At 40.1% G+C, this 19,397-nt stretch overlaps 2 protein-coding genes and 1 long non-coding RNA gene across 13 annotated transcripts in view; 2 read left to right on the top strand and 1 right to left on the bottom strand.

Moving 5' to 3' along the window:
- Positions 1–7,608, top strand: part of LOC135489565 (protein CLEC16A-like) — a 31,922-nt gene extending 24,314 nt beyond the window's left edge. For 9 of the 10 annotated variants that reach the window (XM_064775034.1, XM_064775026.1, XM_064775017.1 and 6 more), the window contains one exon: positions 275–2,308. In XM_064775034.1, coding sequence (XP_064631104.1) covers positions 275–1,395 — 1,121 coding nt within the window. In that variant the 3' untranslated portion in view covers positions 1,396–2,308. Of the gene's footprint in view, positions 1–274; positions 2,309–3,895 lie in introns of those variants that run through there. The other variant, XM_064775042.1, reaches the window with a different exon arrangement.
- A 3,455-nt stretch (positions 7,609–11,063) lies between these two features.
- LOC135489554 (uncharacterized) lies at positions 11,064–14,908 on the bottom strand. The gene has a single exon (XM_064774956.1). It carries the CDS (start codon positions 14,811–14,813, stop codon positions 13,623–13,625), a length of 1,191 nt encoding a protein of 396 aa, XP_064631026.1. The 5' UTR covers positions 14,814–14,908; the 3' UTR covers positions 11,064–13,622.
- A 271-nt stretch (positions 14,909–15,179) lies between these two features.
- The window catches only part of LOC135493059 (uncharacterized), a 34,012-nt gene continuing 29,794 nt past the window's right edge, over positions 15,180–19,397 (top strand). Inside the window, exon 1 of one of the 2 annotated variants that reach the window (XR_010448181.1) lies at positions 15,180–15,277. This is a non-coding gene — a long non-coding RNA (uncharacterized LOC135493059). Of the gene's footprint in view, positions 15,278–17,101; positions 17,323–19,397 lie in introns of those variants that run through there. The other variant, XR_010448188.1, reaches the window with a different exon arrangement.

Genomic DNA, 19,397 nt, shown 5'->3' with positions numbered 1-19,397 from the left:
CTTTACTACTCCTTGTCATTCTATTGCCAACTTCTTGGACTTCCCAGTGTAGATGCTTCATTTTGTCCTCAGCCCCACTTCCCCTTCTCTAATCTGAGCCAGGAATCTGACCAAGATTCCTCATAGTGAAAAAAGGTAGTGAGAAGGCTAATCTTATATATATTCTATGCTTATGCTATGCTCCAAACATTAAAAAATGTTGGTTGCCCACCCTAAGAAAACACTGATAGTAATTTTTGTAATTATGTCTATAGGTGGATTTTCTTTCCTTCAGGTCGCTGCCAACCAGTGATGTTCAGTCGGCCGGAGATTGAACCATTCTCTGCCAGCGATCTACCGTTGAACAAGTCTAGTCAACAGCGCCCCGTTACACGTCCCCTACCCATTAATCTACAGTCGAAGCCACAGACACCTGTTCCTCCTGATTCACCAGAGATTGAAGAAGCACAAGATGCCACATCGCCGTCAGCTTTTGCTTTCCAGTCGCTCAACAACAACCACTCGGAGAGTACTGAAAGTCGTGGGTCACACAGTCGCCAATCATCAGCAGGCGGGTCAATGATACAGGAGATTCCTTTGGAAGATCTCTCAAAGAGGCAAAGGGCAGACGGAGTCGACCAGACAACATTATCTGGCAGACGTGGAAGTATCCCGGTGCCAGAGACGAGTAAGAGACGTGTTTCACTGCCTGGTGGGCCGACAGAAAATGTCAGGAAGCGCAGCAGTTCTTATAGCCCCCGGCGTCCACATCACACGGCGTCTCCTCGAAGCTCTAGTCCTCGTCAAAGTTCACACCAGGTGAGTAGCTTTTCCTCAAGCCCCAGTGGTAAAATGCATCCAAAAGAGAACTCGGAGAAACGTGCGGGGCAAGGTGCACTTCAGAAACGTGATCGGAGTCACTCTTCCCCAGTTAGTTCAACCCCTGCTGCCGTGAAACAGAAGCGGCGTGGATCTGAACCGAAAACGACTTCCAGTGCCAAGGTGTCTGCTACCACATCACCGAAGACTTTGACGCCAGCTAGGGCGCCCGCTTTATCACTTGTGGCGCCACCGAGGAGTGAGGACAATTTGAGAACTACATCAAGTGGACCTCAACTCCTTCCACCAGCAGACATATCGAATTTGCCAAAAGATCAACAGTCGGAATTCTCTCTGACGAAACCGAAATTTACTTTTGAGGCACACGCTGTGCCGTCTGCCGTAGTGAGTGCTGTGTCTGCTAAACAGGGGGAACAATCCGCAAAGAAAGTTGGCCCCGGTGCAACAGATCAACTCGCAAAGTTAGCGCAGATGGTGCAGGACCATTATAGCTTGAGCGATGATCCAAGTCATGTTGAGATGAGTGCAGTGAGTCGCGAGAACGAGGTACCTGATGGGGAATGTCAGGATCCATAATAAAGAAGGTTTCATTCAACAGGTCGAAAAATATGTATCGTTGCTTACGATCGGCTCATTGTGTAACTTATTGATTTCTGACAGCCTTTAGAATTTTCTCAAAGGGCTTCTGCTTCTTCAAAGCCCCCTGTATGCGGTCTTTTCAGATGTTTACATTCAGCATCATTGACACTGTGTAATGCACTGTAGCGCAAGACTGCTGCAATTTTAGCAGATGTTGCTTCAGTGGATGTTTATCAGTTTTCAGGAGAATACGTGTAGAAGCTTCTACCTCTGTGCAGATGCTATGAAAATGATGTAAAATTGCATATTGTGGGGCTTTATTCATGTTACTAGCACTGAGAGTTTGAGAGTTTCTCTGATGTAGTCTTCTGCTGGCCTGATATGTTTGGTATTGTGATAGAATCAGTCATAACTGTTGCTACATATGTAGTGGTAAAAGCTTTTTCTGTCACTCCTTGCTGGTGTCTTCATGTGCTGTGACGTATTTTGTTAAATTGACCCTCGGGGGGGGTTGGTGTAAATGGTACTATGGAAGGGCATTGTTGTAAATATGGATTTGTAAATACATGTAGATATTTTTGTTAAGTTTTTGAGGGGCAGCTTTAGTGGAGTACCACCTGGTATTTTTGTTGGGTTAGCCATTATATTAGGCATTATCGGGTGCGCCGTAATGAAAGATTTTCTGATTGGCTGCGATGGTAGTACAATTTGCTTCTGATCTAAAAATGGACAAACATGTACAGTGTAAATGTAGATAATGTCATGTCATTCTTTGGTACTACTGTTTTCATTTTTGTACATAAAACATAGTAATTTATTTGAGAAATCCTTTGATGATTCTCGATTTTTGATTGATTTTGGTGCAAACTTAATATAAAGTTTATCAATGTTTTTGTGCTCACTGTCAGTTCTTCGGGGGGGGGGGGGGGGGTTGGGATGTCGGGGTACTTGTTAACTCGATTTCGAGGACTTGATGAATTCTCAGAAGTGTTTATGGCATTCTCATCACAGGCTGTCTCTGCGAAGCTTCAGCCCACGCAAAAGTTCAGACCAAGTGATTAGCTTTCCAGCTATGGCCCTGTGTGGTGATGAGGGGTGGGATAGTCATAATAAAACCATGGTGAGGGGATATTTGTGTTGGTTTCAATAAAAAAATGAGTTGATTGTGAAGTCATTGTACGTGTTAACTTGATTTTGGGGTTTTGAAGAATTCTCAGAAGTGTTTACAGCATTTGCATCACAGAATGTCTCTGCGAAGCTTCAGCCCACGCAACCGTTCACACCAAGTGATTAGCTTTCTAGCTATGGCCCTGTGTGGTGATGGGGTGGGTTAGTCATAATAACACCATGGTGAGGGGATAAGTGTGTTGGTTTCAATAAAAAAATGAGATAAAAACGCAATCCTATATTTCGAGAACTTTTTAATTTCTCAGAAGTTTTGTGTCAAATGTTCTATAGTTCTTTTGTCAGTTATCATACAAAGTTGCACAGAAAAGACAGATTACAGATTTGGTGTTTCTTTCAGAAATGTTTATCTTGAGGCATTAGACGATATAAAAATCATATTAAGTTTTAGACCATTTCGTCCTAGATTTTGGTCTAATATTTTCTGTCATGGTTGATTTGGCGGTCACAGAAACCCACTCAGCTTGTGGGCTGTTGTGTTTCTGGGCCAAGACAACCCCTCATGTGATATTTCCACTAGAAAAACAGACTTGTGTGGTTTTCTTATTGTGTTCCATCTGTCTTATTTCCATATTCTTCCTCTTTTGACATTGTATTAAGTGTAACGTTTATTGTTTGGCAGTGATGAAAACATGCAGTATACCATAAACTCGTAAAATGACAAACATATTTCATTGTATGTTGCTAAAATCTTCATGATCTTCTCCTGTTGTGCGGTCTTAGTTGATAATATAAGTGTATGATCTGATTACTGAGATTATCGTAAAATATGCTTTGTTGTTAAGCCATCCAGAAGACCCTACATTACTTTGTGTACGCTTGCGTTAAGCATCTTGACCCGCAATGTATTGACATTACTCAGCTTCCAGACAATGTGCGTCATTTGGACGGAGGCTACATGGGAAATACCGCTGGAATTTCAGTGTGGCGTTTAGGTGCCGGAGGGATATGACTTGAAAATTTCTATTCACTGAAGCATGTCACTCGTAATGAAAAAGATGTAACAGTCTAGTTGGAATTAGTGATGGTTTAATGACTTCGAACGTTATTAAAGTACATTTGTGCGAAAACAAGTTCGATTATGTTGCATTTTGCAGCTTGAGGATGTTAGCTGTGCCATTGACTGCATACACCAGAGTGACTGACAATTTTTTGCATTGGGATGCAGGTGTTGGTCTTGGTTCAAGAATATGCATGCGTACATAGTTAAAGGCGTTCTGAAATATCAGGAAATTGTGTGTACATACTATTAAAATGAATAGCCCCAACTTCTGTTCCTTTTTTCAACAGCTTTTTTCTTTCTCATTTACAGCATCTTGAGGAGAGGTCGTTGTCCATGTAATGTATGCCTTGATGAACACTCGTCGCTAAGTGTGTCATGACCGAGTAAGAACACCATTGGGGCAGCTAGCTTTAGTCACTTTTCCACTGCAGACGTCTAGCCTTTCATTGGGGGAAAAAGTATAGGTGACTGCTAAGTCATCAAATATATAGCAATGACTTAGTGAATTACAGTAATAAACGAAATAAGTGGAACTGTTCTTGTGTTTGGATGCAATTGTGGAAGGGGAAGTTGTGAAGGGACGTGATATTCGTGCTTCCCGGTGATATGAATTAAAAACTAGTGAATGCTTTTACTGAAGACTTCATGTACATCTGTCTGCACTAGGTATTTATGTACAAAATTTAAGTCGGGGCATTTACTAGCCTTTTTTCATATCGCCGACTATCTCTGAAGCAGACACTGAGCCAAATGTTAAAGGTTATGGCAAGTAATGAGATCAGAGAAACTGGAATGAAAAATTGTTGGCTTGATCCACTTCTGTGACTGAAGTTTGGTAAATCTCTGATTGGATATTGAAGGAGTAGAATGTATTCAAAATGAATCTTTTTTTTGTCACCTACATGCAGTATTTTGATGGACAAAGGGGCCTTTTGCAATGGACGCTTGCCTTGCTTTCAAAATTCTTTGGATCTGATGACGTGCTGGTTGGCCATCTCTATTCCTGATTGTGGAATACTGCTACATTGAACTTGCTTGACTCTGTGCCCTTGTGCTGGTGGTGTTCTCTTGGGCGTGACGCGGTGCATGTGGGCCAAGGGAAGGTTTCAATATTTAGCTGTAGATATTGTTCAAGTGAACTGCTGTGGTGGAGCACCCCTGTTTGCCCGATTCCTACCATCTCAACCTTGTGACTTGTTGAAAAAGGTTTCTGTTAGAGATTTGAGCGCTTTTGTGACTTGATCACTAAGATGTTTAAGTTTCAAATCTTCAAACATGGAAAGTACCGTGCCACAAATTGGATCCGCCACCCATTGCATCAAAATCAATGCAATTGAATTTAATGAGCCTTTTGTAATGTCGTTCGAGAACTTTCGAATGAATGTGATATAATGCCAAATAGTCAGATCAATACTAGTACACCTACTGACAGCTACAATGCCTGTTTTTTGTGAAGTATCAGGCTTGGATGGAAATCAGAACAATGTGTATTTTTAAATAGGTTGGAAAAATTTCCACTTGGGGTGTATCAGACAGACTAAATTGATCTGGTCTGTGCATGCCCATGTGACATCTTTCATCGGTGAAATGAAAGCATATATTTGCCGAAAGAAACTCAATGAAGCATGGTTCGTGCATTTTTTGTCACTGGTAACCCCCCTCCCCCTCCCTCCACCATTGACCTGTGACAAATGACCTCATTTTGACTCTTTCATCACCTTGGTAACTCTTCACTATCCTCTGTGAATCTTCCTGTGGCCCATGTGAGTGTGTCCGGTATCAACCTTGTGAATATTTACATACTCATTAGGAAAACACTGTGTCTGTTCTACTATGCCAAAGACCCAAAACTTCAAAGGCCTACTTTGGTTTAATTTGACTTACTTATCCCTTATAGTGTAATCTTCGAAATGGGTAAAACAAAATGCATGTAAGGTAGGGTGGTACAGTTAGAGCCGGGGTACAATTATAGCCACCATGTGCATAAATGTGTACTGTCTGCTGTGTTCCACCTTACCTTACTTGTACACCTTTTGCATTGAGCATTCATCAAACATGTTCTAGGTATACGGGTCAATAAAGGTATGGAGTTATCCTAATTTCTGTATTGTATATTCTTATATGTGGATGCTAGTCAAAAAAACTGTACCTGTACCGTTTGTTTGTGCGAGTGCCCAAAGCATTGCGCAGACAAGCAATTTAGATTGTTGCAACCTGCGATTTTTAATCACGGCTATGTGCAACAAAAAGATCTCTTGTCTGCAGGTAATACGTCTAACCAATGCTATTAAAATGGGATGACAATAAAGTTGAGTGGTGTGTCACGGTCTGGTGTACTCGAAACTGCTCACAGATATGAGTGAGAACATATTCTCAGTTTTTACAGGGTGGCTCAGAACTTGCCTAATCATTTCACATTGTGTTTTCTTTAATGATATAAAGCAACTCTAGCCAATTGAGGAGCATGTATAGCCCTGGCATCCCCACCTCCTCTTTATCCCTACAAATCTTGTATTCTTGCTTCAGTCTCTGTATAAACTCCTCTGCAATTTCAACTTTGTCAACTTTAGACTGCATTTTGTATTCCATGATTCTCCTCAGGATTTGTTAAAATAGTGTTTTAAAGGAAAAAAGTTTGGATGATACATCATGCACGAATAAAATATGAGTTTGGCACCAAACCCTAACAGGCAGGAAATAAGCTATTAAAGATATACATGTACTTGGGCAATGTAGTTGGTACAGAATGGCCAGAATGCATTTTATTTGCAATTTCTATCATCCAAGCTTTTCATTATGGCTGTTCTCGTGGCTTTAGTAGCACCCAGTGCCGTTACCCTTCTGGTGATAATAAATTAATGAAGAATTAATGATGGTATGTGTAATATTCACCCTTTTGGAAATTTTTCTTTAACGATATTATCTAAGGATCTTGTTGCGGAATGCATTTCTTGGAAATCCTAAAATTTGGAGCTACATATTGACATGAACTTTTGTCCCATTAGAAACTCACCATTGCCTTGGCATTATATGACAAGTTCATTGAAATTTTCCATTCGGGAAACATGGGTTTGAGTTGAGGAAGTTATTGGAAAGTGTTCAAGCGGGTATACTCTTGTTTTTTTTATGTGCACAAACGTCATGCAAATCTGATCGTGAGGCTTTTCATTCATTTGAAAAAAACTTTTGAATGCAGAATATCAAACACAATACAAGCATAAATCTTACGTATGACAGTTTTTACAAGTTTATCTTGTTTTTTTAGTCTTATTCATCTCATTGACGATGTCTCCATGCGATAAAGTACATGTACTATACAATCAACCCTTTCTTGGTTAAATCTTTCTGAAAATGGAGAAATGAGACATTGTATTTTCAAAATTAGGGTCATCTGCAGGGAAGTATCCCCTGAATAAAGTCTTGCCTTAGAATTAGGTTGTCATCTCTGTGTTTTTTAACTCTGTCCATAGGTGTATGATATTGTTCATTCAATTCAGCTAAATATATTTTGTCTGAATATATCAATGAGGCCTTAAGATAGGTAGAAAGGTAGGCCTATTATTTTTGATTTGTCAATTCTGCCAAGGGCTATTAATTGTATTGATTTGACAATAGCACATTGGGTGTCTTTGCATTTGACACTCCTAGCATTTTTGCTAAGTCTGGCGTTATGCCTAAAGCGGGGGATGGCTCCTTGTGATTTATTTCAGTAGCGTTGTGATAGGGTGAAGTCAGTCCTATTTTTGGTCTAACCTGCTGACAGGGGAGGGGGATGCTGGACTTGCGATTGATAACTAAGTCGTCCTTACAAGCATACCCCTTAGACCTGCAGCTACAAAAAAAACAGTTGCAGCTTCATCCTTAGTCCATTGTTTGTAAAAATTGCATCGGTGGATGCCGGCTTTATTTGGGTAAAAAGTGGTTGTTGTTAAATTTTGTCATGGTTGTTAAGTTATTGTAAATATAGATTGTAAATTATGATAAATTTGATGGCATTATTAAATATACACAAATACATGAAATATTTCGTTTATTTGTCTGTTCATCTTCTCTCTCATCCTTTGTGCCATCAAGCATGCTCCACATACTTCTACAGAGGACCTTCGATCTCCTTGCTGAATTCACAAGGTAGGCATCGGCAAAAAGAAGATAAATTTCCATGGCTACATTTGCCAGAATGAATAAAGACTTCGCTAGAACCCATATGGCTTCTTTACTCCACATGCTTGACATCTCCCCCAGGATCGGAGGTGGTACTACCAAGCCCTCTTGAGTTTAGGGGGGCCTTTCTTCGCTTGGATCACCGCTGCAACTCTTCTGGTGGAAAAAAAGTATTTATCATAGAATCACATTCCTTGGTGAAATCATGGTCTCTTGATAAGGAATGCTATAATCATTATCCTTCCCCAAATGGAATTTTGAGAGCCAAAAAACTGAATTGCAGAAGAAAATTGCAACTCTGAATGCCATTTTCAGTTCTGTTCACTGCCACCAGGTGGTGTGTATTGATTTCTTACTGGTCTCTCAGTCATTGGAGGTCCCCGAACTGGAAGAAGCATCCTGAGCTTCACAGGATGGTGCAGGGCCGAAGAAGCGAACATAACCCCTGATTTCCTCCGGATGCCCCATTCCATGAAGCGTGCTTGATCACTTTATCAACGACAAGAACACGATAAATGAATATCTGAATGGACGAGACTCCTCATTTACTAGTCTATTCATATCACCAACTGCTACAGAATCAAAACTGTTGTAGCCAAGTATACCTTATCAAGAGGCTTGGACTGGTGTCAACAGGGTCATAATAAATGGCATCACCTCGCTTCCCTGCAAATTATGGAGGTGTGAGGGCAAATCCTGATATGCTGTCACAACCAGGTCATATCAAGACGCCTTATCACAACCTTGTCCTGTCAACTCCAGTCACAACCATGTTCTATAAACTCATTTCACAGTCACAACCATGTTCTGTCGACTTGTGATACTGTCCAAGTTGTGTTCAGTCAACTCATCACACTGTCACAACCATGTTTTCTCGACTCATTAAACTGTCACAACCATGTTCTGTCGACTTGTGATACTGTTGAAGTTGTGTTCTGTCAACTCATTAGTGTCACAACCATGATCTGTCGACTCATCAAACTGTCACAACCATGTTATGTCGACTCATTAAACTGTCACAACCATGTTCTGTCGACTTGTGATACTGTTGAAGTTCTGTTCTGTCAACTCATTAGTGTCACAACCATGATCTGTGTACTCGTGATACTGTCCAAGTTGTGTTCTGTCGACTCATTAAACTGTCACAACCATGTTCTGTCGACTTGTGATACTGTTGCAGTTCTGTTCAGTCAACTCATTAGTGACACAACCATGTTCTGTCAACTCATTACACAGTCACAACCATGTTCTGTCAACTCAATACACAGTCACAGCCATGTTCTGTCGACTCAATACACAGTCACAACCATGTTCTGTCGACTTGTGATACTGTCCAAGTTGTGTTCAGTCAACTCATTAATACACAGTCACAACCATGTTCTGTCGACTTGTGATACTGTCCAAGTTGTGTTCAGTCAACTCATTACACAGTCACAACCATGTTCTGTCGACTTGTGATACTATCCAGGTTGTGTTCAGTCAACTCATTACACAGTCACAACCATGTTCTGTCGACTTGTGATACTATCCAGGTTGTGTTCAGTCAACTCATTTCATAGTCACAACCATGTTCTGTCGACTTGTGATACTGTCCAAGTTGTGTTCAGTCAACTCATTACACAGTCACAACCACGTTCTGTCGACTAGTGATACTATCCAGGTTGTGTTCAGTCAACTCATTACAGAGTCACAACCATGTTCTGTCGACTTGTGATGCTGTCCAAGTTGGTTCAGTCAACTCCTTACACAGTCACAACCATTCTGTCGACTTGTGATACTATCCAAGTTGTGTTCAGTCAACTCATTACACAGTCACAACCATGTTCTGTCGACTTGTGATACTATCCAGGTTGTGTTCAGTCAACTCATTACACAGTCACAACCATGTTCTGTCGACTTGTGATACTATCCAGGTTGTGTTCAGTCAACTCATTACACAGTCACAACCATTCTGTCGACTTGTGATACTGTCCAAGTTGTGTTCAGTCAACTCATTACACAGTCACAGCATGTTCTGTCGACTTGTGATACTATCCAGGTTGTGTTCAGTCAACTCATTACAGAGTCACAACCATGTTCTGTCGACTTGTGATACTATCCAAGTTGTGTTCAGTCAACTCATTACATAGTCACAACCATGTTCTGTCGACTTGTGATACTATCCAGGTTGTGTTCAGTCAACTCATTACAGAGTCACAACCATGTTCTGTCGACTTGTGATACTGTCCAAGTTGTGTTCAGTCAACTCATTACACAGTCACAACCATGTTCTGTCGACTTGTGATACTATCCAGGTTGTGTTCAGTCAACTCATTACAGAGTCACAACCATGTTCTGTCGACTTGTGATACTGTCCAAGTTGTGTTCAGTCAACTCATTACATAGTCACAACCATGTTCTGTCGACTTGTGATACTGTCCAAGTTGTGTTCAGTCAACTTATTACACAGTCATAACCATGTTCTGTCGACTTGTGATACTATCCAGGTTGTGTTCAGTCAACTCATTACAGAGTCACAACCATGTTCTGTCGACTTGTGATACTGTCCAAGTTGTGTTCAGTCAACTCATTACACAGTCACAACCATGTTCTGTCAACTCATTACACAGTCACAACCATGTTCTGTCGACTTGTGATACTATCCAAGTTGTGTTCAGTCAACTCAATACACAATCACAACCATGATCTGTCGACTTGTGATACTATCCAGGTTGTGTTCAGTCAACTCAATACACAATCACAACCATGTTCTGTCGACTTGTGATACTATCCAAGTTGTGTTCAGTCAACTCAATACACAATCACAACCATGATCTGTCGACTTGTGATACTATCCAAGTTGTGTTCAGTCAACTCATTAGTGTCACAACCACGTTCTGTCAACTCATTACACTAGCTGGGGTGTGTTGTGACACACATGGCGCTTTCTCAAGTTGCAGACGGTGAGTATTGTTCCCGACCAAGCAACTCTGGTAGTACACAATATTTGAGACCCTGCTCTTCATGCTTTGGTTTGTAATTGTACTGTGGAGAGAAATTTGGCCTGATCCTTCGTTCGTCCAATAAGTACATACAATAGATCCTCCCTTAGCAGACACCTCTCTATTAAGGACAACCTCTCTTTTAAGGACACTAGTTTTGGTCCCAAATTAGTTGTTTCCATTCAATTCGACCTCCCTAATCAGGACACCTCTCTATTAAGGACAGCACTAGTCAGTCCTGAGGGTGTCCTTAATAGAGAGGTTCTACTGAATATCGTCTTCAGTAACTCTGTGCTTGTTGTTAGTCAAAAACAAAATGGAATGACAAGATCATGTAAAATTCATTTAGTTTATCAAATATATTAATCATTTTTATTTACAATATTCACAATGATTGAAACTAAGCAACGAAAGTTTGAAGAAAGAATTGGTACGTAGAATCGAGAATAGTCATCATTCTTGACAAACTCCAAACGTTCCCAAGTTCGAATAAGGTTTAGTGTAGCTCTACATCAAAGCTTGTGAAGAGCTATGGAATTAAACCCAAGGATACTCAATCAATGTTTCCCTGATGGGACAAAATGGACAATCAGGCATGCCTAACACTTAAGTTATTTTATCAATACACAGTCATAACACATCATTGAAAAAACACCACTACTTCTGATATTACGGATCATAGTAAGTCCTTGCACTTGGCAGTAGTGGGCGGAAGGAAAAATCAATGAAATACCCCATTCGCCAGCACACATCTGTGCAATCTTTACATTGCCTATATTTAGCCTGAACAATTATGGTCGGACTATAGTGTACAATATTCTAGAATGCCGGAATGAAAAGCCCACACATTTCACACTGACAGGCCTTTTGTCAGTGTGTGTTAATGGCTTGAAATATTACTAGCACTGTGAGATGAGAGACTAAACAAAAGGATTTAAATGACATTTTTTTGCAATTTTCAAAATCACTGGGAAGTTTTTTGTATCTTATTATAAATGTATACAACATGAACAAGATACCCAAGGGCCTGCTGCTCTGCTGACATAATGCAGAGGCAGTACATGTGAACCCGACAGACAGCTGAGTCAGCAAAAATTGACTCCAGTTTCACTGATCTATGTTGTTAGACCAAAAGACCTATCGTTACAACTTAATATCATACAAGGCTCTATCACTCAGAGAGAGAGAACGGAAGTTTTATAACCTTTGCGTTATTTTCTGTTATTTTCCAAAACATTGTCAATCCTACCACGAGCGATTTAAAAACACATTGAATAGAATAATCAGAAACTATCTTATAGATCTGTGAAAGGAGAGTTAACACACTGATAAATGCAATTCTGATACAGACATGACAGAGACTAGCTGGAAAGTTTTATTTTTGGCTAAATGATTTTACAGTACACTAATATACAATGCCCTTATTCAATAAATTATTATTCATGGTGATGGACTCATGGCAAAATGAATGATCGTTTTGTATACAGATCGAAGATAAAAACTTTGTGGCTCCCATGTTCAGGTTTCAACATCAATTTCATTCTATATCTTTCTTATCTAAATCAAAAGGATTTTCTTCCCTATCAATCATGCAGATTCTACTAGTGGAGTTTGCTGTTGGTTTTAGTTTTATTGCCAACATAAAGACCCCTCATTCATATGCCAGTACACAAGTTCCCTTCAATACTGCATGTACTGCTTGGGGTCCTAGTTGCAAATTGTCTCAGGTGTGATCCTGGGGCCACTTGCCATGTCTGTAGAATGACTGCAGATTACTGATTTTAGAATATCCCATGTTATTCAGCAACGCATCATCACTAAGAATAAAGTGCTGGCAAAACTCATGATTCGGTTCAATAATCACTGACCTATCTGTTTCCACTGCTGTGACGCCCCCGAGTCACTATCAGTACTAGTATAAATATTAATCGGGTGAGAGGACGCCTGCAGTTCCAGGAATTTGTTCCACCTCGTGTTCACTGACGTCTGCAATGGCTTGCTGATTCATGACAGCGCTGTACTTTAGAGTGACACATGTAAATGGTCGGTCAATATCATTATCGATGTGGGTTTTTCTCCGTCAATTACTTTTCTTTAAGACATATTTTCGTAAAACGACCTGGATAGTGGATCAAATATAGCGTGTAAACACAACTATTTCACAGAGGTGACATTGGATTGACAGGGACGAGTTTGGTGCCGAAAATGTGTCCATCGGACAGATATTCATTCATACATAATGTAGTGATGATCGAAGAGGTACAGAAACATACAAAAACATGAAAAATGTACATGATGATGACAGTGATATACAATTTTCGATTGCATGCGTCATTTATGTAATGGCTGATGCGATGCACGAGAGGGTGACGGGAAATGAGATGACAAAATAAGTTAGCGAGTGTCTTCATGCATAGCACCATGACCATTATGGAAATGTCATAGTATGAAAATCGACCCTGAGTTACGTATAAGCTTCGAACTGAAACTTGATAATTTTTACCAGTTTTACTCAAGTTTATAAGCCATTTCTTTGAATTCGTTGACAACATTTTTTGGAATGAGACACCATAAGAAGTGGTTACATAAGTATTTCTGTAAACTAAAATATATAATTTCCGAAATCAAATACTACTGCGTCTATACAAGTGGTTTGAAATTAAATTGTCCGAGTCTACTTATATCTCTCTCAGTGTGTGTAAGAGTAAGGTGTATTCCTTCACATAGTCTGAGAAGTTGAAATCCTAAATGTGGATCCTACATGTCCAATGTGTTTTCATAGCAACATGATATAGTGAAGGTTACACTTTCTTTATTCCAAACGAATTTAAATGGCAGGTAAACTTGTAACACTAAGATTCAACATTGACAACAACTAGAACCATCACTATCACTCAGTAAGGATAAGGATAACTCTGCAGATAGCGAATCAAAGGATTTGGCAGTGGCAGTTTCGTTAACTTTTTTGTCTCCTGATTTGGGAATAAACTATCGTGGACCCGAGTGTCAGTAACGGCATTCGCAATAGCGAGACGCGAAAAGTGTCTCAAACTCGGCAGTTCCTTTCTCACAGGTAGACTGAGTCTCACCGGCATATCACGACGACCAGTACTCTCCAACCATACACATGGATTTGGCTTGTTGCCTTTCTGTCCCATTTTAATGTAGAAATTGACTAATTTTACAACACAGCTAAACACGGGCATGTGATGCCGGATCGAATCCTCGCAGTCCAAGCGAAAACGTCCGTTTGTGTATTCAATTCTCGCACTCGTAGTTCCCCTTTGAGTTCGTACGCTTAAAGAAAACAAGTGCTTAGGATCCGTACTTTCACGAATAATAAACGCACCCATGCTTTTATTCCTTAACAGCTGTTTAGCCTGATGCCGTGATATATTCTCGTAGAACCACCCACTTTCTCTCAATCGTTCAATATTGCTCAGTAAACTATCAAAGTCTTGTTCCGACGTATGACTAGGGTTTATGGAATCACTGGCTAGGGTCAACCGTCGTATATCCTGATCAGTCTCCCCCACGACCGAAGGGGACGGGGAGGCTGCGCTCTTTGAGTAATCACATAATCCCGATTTGGGCTCGCTGCCTTCGGCTTCGTCACTAAATGCTTCATTATCTGAACCAGTACTCGCAATACTTGTGGTTCTGATGAGAACGGCGTTCGATATCACAGTGTTTAATCCACGGTTCGAAGAGGCACTTGGTCCAGTAGGAATAGGGTTAGGTATATCCACGAAATTGTCACTAAAATAGTTCCCATCACGTCCATTTTGGTCGCACAATGATTTTTTGATCAGCGTGGCTTTTGGATAATCGGATCCCCTGGAATTTCTTGGGCGGCGCAAGACGTTGAGATCAGACATATTTGTTGAGGGAGTAAATGCATCATCCACTACACACGCACAAGAACCACTTTTTACCTTGTCAAAGTCTAGCCTCCCTGCATCATCTGGGTTTGGGGATATTGAAAATGGCTCCCGCTCCTGCTGCTGGTTTTTCATCCCAAAGCCAGGACCAGGTTTGGACCACCTGTTTACCACCTTCTCCTCTGTAGCTCGCGAAATTGTCATGAAAGTAGCTTTCAGTAAATGTACAATGATGTATCGACGCGGCGTTGCCGTCAATAAATGAGAAACTAAACAGCACCATGCTTTAAATACTGCCAAGATTCTTCGAAAGTGTGTCGGCTATTCAATGATCTCTTTCCTGGAATTTCCCTGTGGAGTGTTCCTGGTATCGCTTCCATATATGGAGTAAGTGTACTGTAGTGTTGATGTGTTTCATAAAATATAGAAATATACACTATAACTTAAAATAAGTAATTTTGGTTTAGATATTATAAAGTGTTATTGATAATATAGTGATACTAGTAATACAGCTACAAAAAAACTACATTTACTCGATAAATACTGTATTTCACGCCCTGCTCAATCCAATGCTGGGTTTCTGAGCTTCCGGTATTTTTTCTGATTTTCAAGAAAAGACATTACAATTTCACGACTTATCAAGTTTTCTATCTTGTTCTCAGAAAGTGGTAAGTGCGCGAATGCTCAAATTCCATTTGCCAGTTTATTTGGCATTGTTCTACGATTTCAGGGCAATTAGTTTAGTGTCACAATATGTTTGAATGACGTTTAGTCATTACGCCTTACACTACAGTTGAGTGACACTACACGTCACGTCTAAACGGATCATTTTGATGCACATTTTATCTTTGCAATCATGCACGTAAGCTGAAGCAAAGGAATTTGTACCTGACTTCGTACGAGCAATAATATTATCAGTGCAGTGCCCTAGTAAGCGCGCAGCGCCTTTAGGTTGAGGGAAACCCCCCCAAACCCCCTGGTACGAGCAATACAATGCCCTTACCGTGCCTCAGTCGGTAATATTAATATTATCAGTGCAGTGCCCTAGTAAGCGCGCAGCAAAGCAATTGTAATGCATCACCAAATCATACTCTAGTTTCTGTATCCGTGTATGCCCTATTGTGTGCAAGTTCATCAGGCCGTATCTCGCTTACTGACCATCTTCAGGTGACTAATATACACAGTAAGGGCCCTGGGTCATGTCAGATTCAGCACGGAATATATTCTTCGTACAAGCGTGAATCATTTCGACTTAATGTGAGATATAAGAGACCCCTGTTGGTGGCTTTTTGTAACTTTATCTTGCCTGCCTAGCTGCTGCCTACATTGTCCCTTTAAGGTCATGAAGGTACAAATTCCAGCCAAAAGAATGAGAGTGGTGCAATGCGCTTTATTGGCAGAAAAATACCGTATTTCCAAATGAAATGAAAATGATTTTATTAAAAAGTGATGTGGACTCACAAATTTTTACTCAAATGAGATAGATACACTACTCTTTATTTTTGTATGGCCTAAAACAGCATCTATTTTAAGGTGTGCTTGACTTGCCACTTCATGCACACACCCATGCAGCACAGATAGTTTTCCTAGAATGAACCGCAGGTATTAGTTGGGACTGGCCCTCATCACCACATATGATTACCTTGATCATCAGGCAGCCATAGTGTCATGTTAGGGGTCATCTCAAAAATACCTTGAAATTGAAACCAATGTAGTGGCTCAGGTGTGAAATTTTGTCATATCATATGACCCATCACGCCAGGCCTGACTAGGCATGGTTATTACTACCTGACTGGTAGTATGTTGCCAGGCCTGCTTACCTAAGGAATCACTCACAATATAAAACTCTGTCTGTTTTTATCCACTTTCAGGCAATGACAATAATCAGCCTCTTAAACACCATATCTGAGTATTCTGCCTGTCAATTTGGCAACAAGGATATTCAAAATACATCTAAAAGCAATTTGGGAAGTCCTCCCAAAGGAAAATGACTAATGTTTGTCATAACCCCCCCCCCCCCAAATATATTGTTGTTGTTTTCTCCGAATATATGTAAATGAATATCTCTGACACCTCAAAAGATACATGTACAGGGATGGGAGTGGTATCATGAAGTCACTTTATTGGTTTCCTACTGTATGGTTGAGATGGCCCCTAAAACTTCCTTGTTCAGTCAACAGGTCAACAATGAATATATGATATGATAGATAGATAAAGTGTCAAGCCTAATTTCTGTGAATGAATGACTTTGATTTCTTTCTTTTAGTTCTCAGCTGACAATTTTCTTTTTAAACCGATGACTACCCAGTGTGATGAAATCCTGGAGTTCGATTTTTTGTCAATAGTCTATTGTGCCAGTGTGGGATGAATAATGGACTTTTTCACACATTTCTTGAAAACGCGAATTCATTTTAACAGTTCAGACAGGAAGTTTCAACGTGAAATAAAATGAAATGAGGCTCAGGTAGTTAGAATAGTTAAAATCTGGAACGTAGATTTCAATTGTGTAATTGTTCATGCTTTATTCAGTTGTAAGATCATGCAGGCCTTTACTCCTTCAAGGAATTCAAATCAGTGCGCAATCGGCAGATGTTGGCATAAAATGGAACCGTATAAAAAATCTGGGAACTTTTTTCCAATTTCTGCCAATCATGGCGTTAATTCAAAGTCCTTTAAAAGGAGTGTAGTGTCCAAGGTTTTGAAAGACCTCGAGGTAATTTTGGTGGGTTTTATCTTAAAGAGTGTCTTTGAATTGTGTGTTTTTACTTCAACATCCTATTTTCACTGGAAAACAACTTATCGAAGTTGCATGTGCTGCATCATGTGTCACCGAGTAGAACCAGACCGATGTCCATTTGATTTTACAGAAAACACTCCCCTAAAACTTTCCGATGAATGATGTGTCATAGTTTATATACATTTCAGATATTGGAATAGATAGGGCCAGTATTGCCCAACAGTGACAATCAGGAAGTATAAAATGTCATAATAGGACCCTATTAAAATTTTAATTAGTTTCCTTCCAAAGAATCAGCCAGCAGTCCCCATCACTTGATGTGGTCACTATACAAGGGTTAATGCTAACGGGATTTATCAGGCTTTATCAGGGTGTCCTTACAGGAACTCCGCTCTGAGGTTCTCATGACACACTTAACCAGGAATCGTACACCTATAAGACAGTAAACAGGATCTACTGTACATGTAGGGCTAGCTTACAACAGGCCCTGATCATAGCGGCCTATTAACCAGTGTAGAGACCACCTGTGAAAACTGGCAATGATTCAATTTCTTTTTCTTCTCTACTCTGTACTAGGAATTTGTATCAACAGCTTGTTTCTCCGCATAATTAAAGTTGTTTATTTTCCTGCATTTACTATATGCAACAGGAGATTGTTTCCCAATAAACCTCAGCTTGAAAACAGTTATGCATCTTTTAAAAAGAAGATATTGAAAATTAAAAAGGTGTTTAATAGCTCCATGAAAATATGAATCTTTTTTTGCTTAGTCCGGTGGCTGGTTTATATAAAAAAGCTGACTTCTTCTTCCTGTACAGTTTTGAGAATGGGATTAGGAATTTTGGCAAATATCCAAATATCTTACGGCAATATCGGTAATATCGTGAAAATAGTATACCTGGAATATAGACAAGGTTATCACATCCAGTAAGGGATCAAAATACTTTGCTAACACATTGCCTAATCAATCGATTGATTGTTTGTATATATTGGGCTATTTTAGCACTGTGAATGTTAGTTGGCCGCATTCATTGATGTTTACCTGATATGCCTGACCTGGGACTTCAAGGAATCCAATGTTTGCCGTCAACAGCCTTGAATAATTCACTGGAAGCCCTGGTCAGTGAAATGGTTGGAAAGGGACTGATCAGTGAAACGAATTGTACGAAAGTGTTTTTTTAAGTTAAAAGGCTATCGGAAAAGCCTGCCTGAAACTAAGAAAGAATTGGCTTTCACGGGATCCTTTTGAAATTTCTCCAAGTTCCCATTGCTGCGACCTAAACTGTGCAATAGCAGTGTTCTTGCTAACCAGTGTCCATCATTTTAATTTTGGCATACTCATCGGAGTGTTCTGCATTATTTTTATGAATGGCAAAGTTGTCTGTAGGATCCCAGACAGACATTTCCTGTGAAAAGCAGGCATTTCCTCTTTCAATTGTTGACTTAGGTAAACCACCAGGACATTTAAACAAACTTTCTCATAGCCCAATTCACATGGCATGTAGGAGTAGGCCTACAGTGGTGAGGTGGGCCCCGAATTTCATTCATAAACTTTATTTACATATTGTACTTCTCAGTTATGTTCAGATTCATATTGGTTTTATGATGCCAAATTTACGACATTTGCTGGTTGCAAGAGAATAGGAGAATTGATACATGAAATATCATGATTTCGCAAGTGTGAATGGTGCTTGGTGTCCGACTTATTGAATCTCGTGTCCTTAGATGATTCATTGAGTCCTCTTGCCTGACAAGTCCACGTTTAAACGTAGGAATGGAACATTGGCATAAATAACTGAACGACCACCTATCTATACAAGTGTTGTATAGTTGTTTGGCTGTTGTGCCCAGTGACATTTCTTGGAAATCCTGGTCATGGGGTTTTGAATAATGGTTTGGTTCATGTCCTGGACTGGCCCTGCATGTATGAGGATGGCGTTCAGAGCTGCTCATATGCTATTATCGATGACTTAAATACATTGTGGAGAATCATTTCCCCAACTTCCCTCTTCTTATTCTTGTGTCCAAGGCAGGCCTTCCAATTTACTGAGCA

Source organism: Lineus longissimus, chromosome 1 (genome assembly GCF_910592395.1).
Source record: "Lineus longissimus chromosome 1, tnLinLong1.2, whole genome shotgun sequence".
Classification (NCBI taxonomy): domain Eukaryota; kingdom Metazoa; phylum Nemertea; class Pilidiophora; order Heteronemertea; family Lineidae; genus Lineus; species Lineus longissimus.
Note: the sequence above shows the minus strand (reverse complement) of the source record. Positions and strands in the feature narration are given on the sequence as shown.

What these genes read in the sequence shown, in the direction of transcription:
- LOC135489554 (XM_064774956.1), bottom strand. Translation starts at nt 14,813, where the DNA reads ATGACAATTTCGCGAGCTACAGAGGAGAAGGTGGTAAACAGGTGGTCC.